Source organism: Antechinus flavipes, chromosome 1, assembly GCF_016432865.1.
Source record: "Antechinus flavipes isolate AdamAnt ecotype Samford, QLD, Australia chromosome 1, AdamAnt_v2, whole genome shotgun sequence".
NCBI classification, from domain to species: Eukaryota; Metazoa; Chordata; class Mammalia; order Dasyuromorphia; family Dasyuridae; genus Antechinus; species Antechinus flavipes.
In genome coordinates, this window is record NC_067398.1 from 654,546,660 (window position 1) to 654,557,925 (window position 11,266).

The following is an 11,266-nucleotide window of genomic DNA, read 5'->3' on the forward strand; positions in this document are numbered from 1 at the left end:
GTTTGGTTATTGATATAGTCAATTATGCTAATAGTTTTCCTAATATTGAACCAGCCCTGCATTCCTGGTATAAATCCTACTTGGTCATAGTGTATTATCCTGGTGACGATTTTCTGTAATCTTTTTGCTAATATTTTATTTAAGATTTTAGCATCAATATTCATTAGGGAGATTGGTCTATAATTTTCTTTCTCTGTTTTCAGCCTACCTGGTTTAGGTATCAGTACCATGTCTGTGTCATAAAAGGAGTTTGGTAGGACTCCTTCAATCCCTATTTTTTCGAATAGTTTATATAACATTGGAGTTAATTGTTCTTTAAATGTTTGGTAGAATTCACATGTAAGTCCATCTGGTCCTGGGGATTTTTTCTTAGGGAGTTGATTGATAGTTTGTTCTATTTCTTTTTCTGAGATGGGACTGTTTAGGATATTTACTTCTTCCTCTGTTAGTTTGGGCAAGCTATATTTTTGGAGGTATTTTTCTATTTCATTTAAGTTGTCGAATTTATTGGCATAAAGTTGGGCAAAGTAACTCCTAATTATTGCTCTAATTTCCTCTTCGTTAGTGGTGAGTTCTCCCTTTTCATTTTTAAGACTAACAATTTGATTTTCCTCTTTCCTTTTTTTAATCAGATTTACTAAGGGTTTGTCTATTTTGTTGGTTTTTTCATAGAACCAACTCTTAGTTTTATTAATCAATTCAATAGTTTTTTTACTTTCAATTTTATTGATCTCACCTTTTATTTTTAGAATTTCAAGTTTAGTGTTTGACTGGGGGTTTTTAATTTGTTCCTTTTCTAGCATTTTGAGTTGCAAGCCCAATTCATTGACCTTCTCTTTCTCTATTTTATACAAATAGGCCTCTAGAGATATAAAATTTCCCCTTATTACCGCTTTGGCTGCATCCCATACATTTTGGTATGATGTCTCATTATTATCGTTTTCTTGGGTGAAGTTATTAATTATGTCTATGATTTGCTGTTTCACCCAATCATTCTTTAGTATGAGATTATTTAGTTTCCAATTATTTTTTGGTCTACTTCCCCCTGGTTTTTTGTTGAATGTAATTTTCATTGCATCGTGGTCTGAAAAGGATGCATTTACTATTTCTGCCTTACTGCATTTGAGTTTGAGGTTTTTATGTCCTAATATATGGTCAGTTTTTGTATAGGTTCCATGAACTGCTGAAAAGAAAGTGTATTCCTTTCTGTCTCCATTACATTTTCTCCAGAGATCTATCATATCTAACTTTTCTAGTATTCTATTTACCTCTTTGACTTCTTTCTTATTTATTTTGTGGTTTGATTTATCTAATTCTGAGAGTGCAAGGTTAAGATCTCCCACTATTATAGTTTTACTGTCTATTTCTTCTTGCAGCTCTCTTAGTTTCTCTTTTAGTCCTCTCTGTTTCAGTCTCAGATTCCCCATCTGTACAGTGGGAGAGGAGGTGGAAGCCCGGAGCGGGGCTGTACATCTGTGCTCATTCTAGGATTCATCCGACAGCTGAGACTGCTCCCAACTAGGAGATTCATTGAACTGGACAATGGTCGGTTCTTAACCCCTAGGTGTCACTGTAGCAACCACTGCACTCTAGCCCCTCCCAATCAGAAAAGGGCGTGGCTAAACCCATAGAACCGTCCAATCTCTGCCTTCCTGGGGAGGGAAGGGGAGGGACTTTTTCCTCCGGTCTCTTTCCCCTTTGCTATTAACTCCCTTGGAGATAGAAAAGTCCCAAACTCTTAAAGTTCTGCCCTTGAAATATATTGGGAGGTGAAAGGAAATGAACAAGCATTTATTGAGCACCTACTGTGTGCCGGGCAGTGCTTTAAAATACATGTGCTTTCTAGGAGTGGTGTCCTTGTTTATATACATTGTGAAATATAAAACCTCAGAGACTCAATTCCTCTGAGTCACAGGATTTTTTGCTGGAAGCTTGAGGGTGGGGCTTCATTGTCATGGTAGCAGATTATCTGAAAAAGATCTGACGGTTTTAGTGGACTACAAGTTCACGATAAATCAGCAGGGTGATTTAGGCTAGAATGATCTTCATTCCTATTATGAAAGAAGGAGGAGGAACAAAGTTTTTTTTTCTTTTTCTTTTTTTTTTTTTTTTTTTAGGGCCTATTACGTGCCAAGTGGTGTGCAAAATACTCCAATTCTCCCGACTACTTTTGAGACATTGTGTACTATTTCCACCGAGTTTCCTCAAATGTACTGAAGACCTTTCTCTGATTCTGAATATTTCATGTACACCAGAGCAATACCCGGAGATATTGGGATGGTTTTGGGGATTCAGCTGCAGAATTCAATGCAGAATGGCAATATTCAGACAGGGCCCCTGGAAAACAGTCCAACAAAGTTAAAAAATTGAAGCCTGAGAGGCTGAATTAAAAGCCTGCTTTAAACTGGACGGAATTTTTGGACCTGTAAACCTGAGTCTCCGAATGAGCAGTTTATTTAAAGTCAAATCTAGAATGGGGGTGGAGGGAGCAAGAGCACATCTCTAGATGGTGGTCAGTCTGGCTGGCTGGGGAGGAAATCTACAGGGCAGAATGGGCACATGCCCCCAGGAGCCAAATTCTGGGGGAAGCCTGGGCATCTGGTGGGAAGGAGGAGGAGGTGGGAGGACATACTAGAAGAAGAAGAGCCTGTTTCCTTCCATGCTTGGGTGTGGCCCCTGCCAGGGCCTGAAGTGGGGCAGGTGTGGTTTGGGAAGAGCTTCCTCTGGAAAGGTTTGAAGTACAGAGAGCCAGGTGCTGGGGCCAAAGGTGTGGCTGCTTCCTCAAGGCCCAGGAGGTTTCTATGTCACCTGGACTTTGATTAAATCTTGGAAGAGATCTGGATAACAGAGATTTACTTCTCCTCCTCTCCTTTGTCTTTGTTCCCCTCCTGCATCTCCCCCAACCCTTTCTCTTCTCTTACCTTGCTTCCCACTCCTCAGCCTGGCTTTCAGTCCTTTACTTCCTTTCCTCTCTGATTTGCCTTTCCTGGCTTTCTTCCCACTTTTTTCTCTATTTTCATTCCTCTCTCTTCTTAATTTGATCTTCCCCCCTTTCTTCTTCTGTTGTCCTTTGCTCACTTCATTTTTTCCATCCTTTCCTTCCCTTCCTTTCCCTTCCATCCCTCTTCCCCTTCTCTCTTAAACTTTTTGATATTTATTTTTTACTTTACTTTTGATACTTATTTTACTTTATAAAGTAATTTTATACTTTTAGTTAATTTCATTATTTTGTAAATGTGAATATTTAACAACTAAATCCCTGAGAAAGCCTTATATTTAACCTGCATTATTAACATTCCCTCCTCATCACTTTCATAAGTCCAATCAACAAAACAATAAATCGAGCTATGATGTGTACATTCTCATTGAAAATTTAACCATCGGCACACCCAGATCCTCCTCCTCCTTTCTGATTCACCATTCCCTTCCCTCTTCACCTTCTCTTTCCCGCCTCCCTTCTCTTCTCCTTTCTGATTCCACCCCCTTCCCTCTTCCAGTTTAAAGAGCACTGACTGTTCTAGAAGGCAGGAGACCTGGGCTGTCGTCATGGCTCAGTCAATAACTGAGCAGTCAGATTTGGCAGCACTGGGTCTGGTATTTGGCAGCTAGATGGAGCAGAGAGTAGAGCACGGGGTCTGGAGTCAGGAGGGCCTGAGTTCAAATTTACCCTTAGACACTTACTAGCTGGGCAAGTCACTTAACCTTGTTTGCTGCATTTTCTCATCTCTAAAATGGGCTGTCGAAGAAAATGGCAAACTACTTCAGTATCTTTGCCTGTGTTAAGGGCTATGAATGAATGTCACCTTCCAGGGCCTCAGTTTACCTGTCTCTGTGTAGGGAGGTCTACAACTTGGTTCCTCTCTGGACCTCTGAAGGTTGCAAGAGAGAAAACGTGAGTCCAGAGGCCACTAAGCCTGGGCTTAGAACACGATAAAGCTTTGGGAGCCGTCAGGAGACAGATGTGCACATGTGCCTCTCAGTTCTGCTCTCCTTTTTTTGGGGGGGGTTGTTGGAGAGTCCCCAGGCAGGAGAGAGACTGCCAATCCACCACTATCCCTTCCGTGGGTCTAGGGGCAGAGAAACTGTCGGAGAGATGGAGATCCAGAGATGAGGATCCAGAGACTGACAAGCTTTTGATTGCTACCTTTGTTTAGCAAAGCCAGAGCTGGCTCCTGAGGAGTCTGGATGCTCCTCGGGGACAATGGGCTGAAGGCAGGGGGTGGTGAGACAGCCAGCAGCAGAGGCTACAGTGGAGCCCGGCTTGTGGAGCCTTAGCCTCCATCTAGGCTGCACCCGAGGCTCACTCCCCTTCCCCCACCCCGGGCTCCTCTCCAGCTTCCTCCGATTGTTCCTAGGGCTGATTCCAGAGGGTTCCAGACACAAAGTCCCTTCCCTGATTCTTTCCCACAATTTGCCAGCTGGGAGGAAGCTGTGGGATAACGATTTCAGGAGGAAGTTTGTTTCCATTTTTACTGAAGTATGTCCAGTAAAATACAGAATGAACTGTTTGTGAAACAAGTATACAGAGCTGGTTGGAGGGGGAAGTAAATACCCCGGAGAACAGGGATGGAGGCTAAAGTTCATGAAAGCTCCTTTTTTTTTCTTTCTGAAAACCCTGAAATCTGCTTCCCTAAAATCTAGGATGAATGTGAGACCAAATTTGAATTTTCTTTTCTATCACAGACTATAGGCTTCCCAAAGGATTGTCATTATTTCTATCCCCAAATAGCAGCTGATTCCTCCTTGTTAGTGACAATTAGATCCAGAATCCAAACATCCCCTTGTTATACACACGTGTATGTGTATGTAAATATACACATACACACACATACACACAGAGATATCGCTGGCTGTTTAGCTAATTCATATGGTGACTTCTTTTTCCTAGCAGCTTTTGGGAAGTAAACATGAGATTCTAATGGTCTGACCTCATCTCAGGGGTCACCTGGACAACTCCTAAGGCCTAAGCTGTCCGGGCCTTCTGTTGTTTGTGCCGTGGTTGGAGGAGATGGTCTCGAGCTCCCGTTCCCCGTAGGTCCGCCCCGCATCAAGAACAAACAGAACCTAGAACCCTAATCACGCAACTCTTGCGTTGGGAGAATTCAGAAAAGTCCAGCTTGACAAACCGGTCCAACCCCCCTCTCCCCCTCCCCTCCCGCCTCTCCCCCCCTCCCCTCCCCCTCTCTGTCCCACTCTGATTGCACTGCTCTTTCTGCTCTTTCCGCCCTTAGCTTTGCTTAGTTTTCAGTTCTGCGCCCCCTTCTCCCTCTCCCTCCCCCATCCCCATTCTCTCCGGCCGTGCAAACACGGGGTGGGAGCCAGACGGCGGGGCAGCGGGCTCCACATCTGCTTCCCTTTGTCAGCTGGTGACCAGAGGGGGGGAAGCCCTAGGGGAGAACACAATGGTAGGACACTGACCGGAGGGAAGAGGTGTGTGCGGGTGTGATGAGGGGATGTCCGTGTGTGTCTGTGTGATTGTGAATGTGTGTATGGGTGACTGAGTGTGTGTGACTGTGTGTGTCTGATTGTATATGTGATTTATGTGACTGAGTGTATGTGTGAGTGTGAATGTGTGTGTGACTGTGAGTGTGTCTGTGATTGTGTGTGTGACTGTGTGGTTGTGAATGTGTGTGAGTGTGTGACTGTGAGTGTGTCTGTGTGATTGTGTGTGTGACTGTGAGTGTGTGATTGTGAATGTGTGTGGGTGACTGAGTGTGTGTGTGTGTGATTGTGTATGTGATTGTGTGTGACTGTGTGTTTGATTGTGAGTGTGAATGTGTGTGACTGTGAGTGTGTCTGTGATTGTGTGTGACTGTGATTGTGAATGTGTGTGGGTGACTGAGTGTGTGAGTGTGTCTGATTGTGTATGTGATTGTGTGTGACTGAGTGTATGTGTGAGTGTGATTGTGTGTGTGACTGTGTGTGGGTGACTGAGTGTGTGGGTGTGAGTGTGTCTGATTGTGTATGTGATTGTGTGTGACTGAGTGTATGTGTGAGTGTGAATGTGTGTGTGAGTGTGTGTCTGTGATTGTGTGTGACTGTGATTGTGAATGTGTGTAGGTGACTGAGTGTGTATGTGAGTCTGATTGTGTCTGTGATTGTGTGTGACTGAGTGTATGTGTGAGTGTGAATGTGTGTGTGACTGAGTGTGTCTGTGATTGTGTGTGTGACTGTGTGTGTTTGTGAATGTGTGTGGGTGACTGAGTGTGTGGGTGTGAGTGTGTCTGATTGTGTATGTGATTGTGTGTGACTGTGTGTTTGATTGTGAGTGTGAATGTGTGTGTGACTGTGAGTGTGTGATTGTGTGTTATGTGATTGTGAATGTGTGTGTATCTGTGAGTGTGTGATTGTGTGTGATTGTGAATGTGTGTGGGTGACTGAGTGTGTGGGTGACGGGGTGTGTGATGGGGAGGAGTCCTCCTGGGTGCCTGAGATGAGGGCGCCCCGGGATGTACACACACAACGGGACCGGGCCGCACAGACTGGGCGGACTCTGCTGGTCAGAGATGAGAGGAAGCCCCCCTTTCTCACGGAGTCGGGAGGCCATTACCTGTAAGGCCATGGCGCCCTCTGGTGTCCGATCTGGGAATGGCCGCGCCAGTGCTAAGGCTTCGGCCACAGGGACAAAGCCCCTCCCGGTGCTGAAGGCCGCGTCCCCGAGCTGGGGGAGGGGAGAGCGCCCCGCGTTCCGGCGGAGGGTCGGGCGAGCCCCCAGGCTCTCAGGGATCTCTTCCACATGACCATGGCTTTTCCGAGACTCCGGAACGGCCGCCTCGGGCCTGCTTCTGCGGCTCCTCTCCGGTCTCTGCGGCCCCTCCTCGGAAGCACCCCCCCCCTCCCCCCCCTGTTTGGGCTCCACCTCGCCAGCGTCTCCCCTGCACCCCCTGCGGTTGTTCTCCGAGCAGGGCGAACTAATTATGGAAATATGAAATGGGGGAGCTAAGGCTTGTGGGAGCTCGGAGGGGGGCAGGCCCCCGGGGCCGGCGGGACTTCCGGGGGCAATGGAGGCCTGCAGGGCCCTGGAGGGGCCGGCGTGGGCCGAGGGGCAGAGCTGCTGGGCGCTGGCTCCGCGCTTTGGGCTCCGGCCCGTAATAGGCCTGAGACTAACTGCAGAAAATGGCCGCCCTTAACTGCTGTCTACAGCCGGATGCCCAGTCCCAGTTGCAGGGTGACCCGAGGCCTTAAACCTCCCCATTTGTGACAACGCTTCAGAAACTGGACTCCACAGACATTTATTAAACCTTCTAGGCTTAAGACAGAAAGACAACAGGGAGTGGTTAGAGGTGCTTGAGTGGAAATCGGGGAGACCCGGATTCAAATCCCGCCTTTGACTTCTGCTAACTTACTAGCAACATTATAGGTTAAGCCTCTTAACCCCTCTGAACTTCAGGAACTTTCTGCGTCTATAAATTGTTGCAATCAGCATCCGTGAAGGGAGTTCCCGTTCGGGACAACCCCGAGTTCATTGGACCGTATGTAGACTTGAGCTGGCAGGGGGCTTAAGGAAGAGATGCTGGGCCCCTGTTTTTTAAATATCTTTTCATTTACAGCTTTTGGGGACCCAGAGCACACCCCAAACTGAGCTAGTGAATTACTTCTCGGTAGGAGTTTGGACACTCTAAAATGGGTATGAAGCCAACCAAAACAAACAGAAACCTTACAAAACCCTTCGGAGGGCCCCTTACGTAGGAACGTGGAAGTTAGAGCCAGACAAGATCTAAAGAAAGTAGAAACCGGCCATTTTCTCCTCAATAGATAATGATGATATTTCTATGACACATCGAGGCTTGCAAGTTACATTGAGAGATACACACACAAAATGCAGGCCCCAGGCTATTCGCACATCAATTAATAATTGTTGTTAATTATATATTTAATTATAAATGGAGTTATTTTTTAATAATAGTTTCTTCTTTTCAAAATACATACAGAAATAGTTTTCAACATTCACCCTTGTAAAACCTTTGTTCCAGATTTTTTTCCCCCTACTTTTCTTTTCCTCCTTCCCCTGGACAGCAAGTAATCCAATATATGTATACATATTTATACAGTTATCTTGCTGCACAAGAAAAATCATCTCAAAAAGGGGAAAAAAAAAAGAGGAAGAAAACAAAAAGCAAGCAAACAACAAAAACATGAAAATACTATGTTGTGATCCACAATTACTCCCCACAGTCCTCTCTCTGGATGCAGATGACTCTATCACAAGACCATTGGAACTAGCCTGAATCACCTCACTGTTGAAAAAAGCCAAATTCATCAGAATTGATCATCACAAAATCTTCTTGTTGCCATGTATAATGATCTCTTGGTTCTGCTCACTTCACTTAGCATAAGTTCATGTAAGCCCCTCCAGGCCTTTCTGAAATCATCCTGCTGATCTTTTCTTATAGAACAATAAGAATAAGTAAGAATTCTAAAGTGAGTAATAAATTCATATCCAGAATGTTTATTTCTATTTAAAACATAAAGTAGTGTTGGAGCTGGCAAAAAAAATATATATATTTATTTAATATTTAAAAGCTTGCAAAGGAAGTGCTTTCTATAACTCTTAGGTTTCAGGTATACAAAGTCAGACACAAAAACAATTATCTTCCTTCCCTTCTCTTGAGGGAAGGAGGATAATAAATAAGTAGGGACAAGGTCATTTGAGAAAGGAGAGAAAACTAGGACACAGTTGTTTTCTATTGTTGTTGTTTGACCTTCATTCTCAAAATGACATCAAAGAGGGAATACCATGATATGCAAATAAATTGGATTTAAAGTGAGGGATGGCTGGGCAAGGTCACCTGCCTCACTTTCTCCTCCAGAGCCATCTGGGTCCAGTGGCCAGATACAGATCAAGATGATTAGAGATGGTCCTGGAGGCAATGAGAGGCCTTTGACCTCAACAGGTTGGACTGAGGCAATATTCAATCAATGATACAAGATAGTAAGAAAGAAGCGATAATTACAGAAGGAATCAAAGAAAGCTTCATAAAAGACATGGCCCTTGAACTGATTCTAGAATCAGCTATAATTATAGCTTTTTATATATATGTATATATATTATAATTATAGCTTTTTATTTACAAGATATATGCATGGGTCATTTTTCAGCATTAACAATTACAAAACCCTTTGTTCCAATCTTTCCCCTCCTTCCCCCCACCCCTTCCCCCAGATGGCAGATAGACCAATACATGTTAAATATGTTAAAACCATTATATGTATACATGTCCATACAGTTATTTGCTGCACAAGAAGACTCGGACTTTGAAATAAGGTAAAAATAACCTGAGAACAACAATGTATCAGTGTCCTGTTATGCACTCTGAGACCATCAATTCTCTGTTAATAGGTGAGTAGCATGCTTCATTATGAGTCCTTTAGAATTGTGATTGGTCATTGTGCTGATCAGAGTTCTTAAGTCTTTCAAAATTGTCTTTACAATGTTGTTGCTATTGTTCTTTTAGTTCTGGTCACTTCAATTTATATTAGTTCAGATGTGGGAAAACAGGGACATTGATACATTGTTGGTGGAGTTGTGAACACATCCAGCCATTCTGGAGAGCAATTTGGAACTATGCTCAAAAAGTTATCAAATTGTGCATACCCTTTGATCCAGCAGTGTTTCTACTGGGCTTATACCCCAAAGAGATACTAAAGAAGGGAAAGGGACCTGTATGTGCCAAAATGTTTGTTGCAGCCTTGTTTGTAGTGGCTAGAAGCTGGAAAATGAATGGATGCCCATCAATTGGAGAATGGCTGGGTAAATTGTGGTATATGAATGTTATGGAATATTATTGTTCTGTAAGAAATGACCAGCAGGATGAATACAGGGAGGACTGGCGAGACTTACATGAACTGATGCTAAGTGAAATGAGCAGAACCAGGAGATCATTATATACTTCGACAACGATATTATATGAGGATGTATTCTGATGGAAGTGGATCTCTTAGATAAAGAGACCTAACTCAGGACAGAAGCAGCTACACCCAAAGAAAGAACACTGGGAGATGAATATAAACTGCTTGCATTTTTGTTTTTCTTCCCGGGTTATTTTTACCTTCTGAATCCAATTCTCTCTGTGCAACAAGAAAACTGTTTGGTTCTGCAAACATATATTGTATCTAGGATATACTGCAACATATTTAACATGTAAAGGACTGCTGGCCATCTGGGGGAGGGGGTGGAGGGAGGGAGGGGAAAAATCGAAACAGAAATGAGTGCAAGGGATAATGTTGTCAAAAATTACCCTGGCATGGGTTCTGTCAATAAAAAGTTATTAAAATTAAAAAAATTATATCAGTTCATATATGTCTTCTTAGATTTCTCTGAAACCACTGCTTTTTAAAATTTCCTTTTTTTAAGCATTCATTTAAAAATTTTGAGTTCCAAATTCTCTTCCTCCATCAAATTCCCCTCTCCAGTTATTTGATACCTAATATACTTGTGAAGTTATATATTATAAAACATTTTCATATTAGCTAGGTTGCAAAAAAGACAAGAAAAGTAAAGTGAAAAACATATGCTTTAATATGCATTCAGAGTTTATCAGTTCTCTTTCTGGAGATGACTAGCATTTTTTTCTTCATGAGGTCTTTGAAATTGTGGATCATTGTATTGATGAGAATGGGTAAGTCTTTCACAATTGATCATCATAATTTTGCTGTAACTATCTATACTATTCTCCTTGTTTTGCTCAATTCACTTTGCATGTGTTCATATGTTTTTTCAGGTTTTTTCCCTTTCTCCCAACATCTCTTATAGCACAATGGCAAACCACCACAATCATATTCCACAGCTTGTTCAAGCCATTTCCCAAACAATGGGTATCCTCTCAATTTTCAATTCTTGGCCACTACAAAAAAGAGTTGCTATAAATATTTTTTGTTTATTAAGGTCCTTTTCTTTTTTCTTTGATCTCTCTGGGATACAAAACTAATAGTGATATTTCTGGATCAAAAGATAAGCAGTTTTATAGCTCCTAGGGCATAGTTCCAAATTGTTCTTCAAAATAGTTCACAACTCCACCAAGAGTACTTAGTGTACTATTTTTTTTCACATGTCTCCAGATATTGTCATTTTCCTTTTCTGTCATTCTAACCAATCTTGTTGATATGAGATGCTGCCTTGGAGTTGCTTCAATTTCCATTTTTATTATTATTAATTTAGAGCATGTTTTCATATGATTATTGATAGCTTTAGTTTCTTCTGAAAATTGCATCCTTTGCAAAAAACTTCATATCCTTTGACCATTTATCAATTAGAAAATAGCTCTTA

The 11,266-nt window shown here is 42.7% G+C and overlaps 1 protein-coding gene across 1 annotated transcript; it reads right to left on the reverse strand.

Annotated features, from left to right (window-relative positions):
- Positions 1–777: 777 nt before the first annotated feature.
- On the reverse strand, positions 778–7,466 carry LOC127548090 (uncharacterized). Its single transcript, XM_051975302.1, has 3 exons — positions 7,418–7,466; positions 6,551–7,107; positions 778–2,337 (listed from the first exon to the last, which is right to left on the reverse strand). Exons 1-3 carry the CDS (start codon positions 7,464–7,466, stop codon positions 2,305–2,307), a joined length of 639 nt encoding a protein of 212 aa, XP_051831262.1. The 3' UTR covers positions 778–2,304.
- Positions 7,467–11,266: the final 3,800 nt, after the last annotated feature.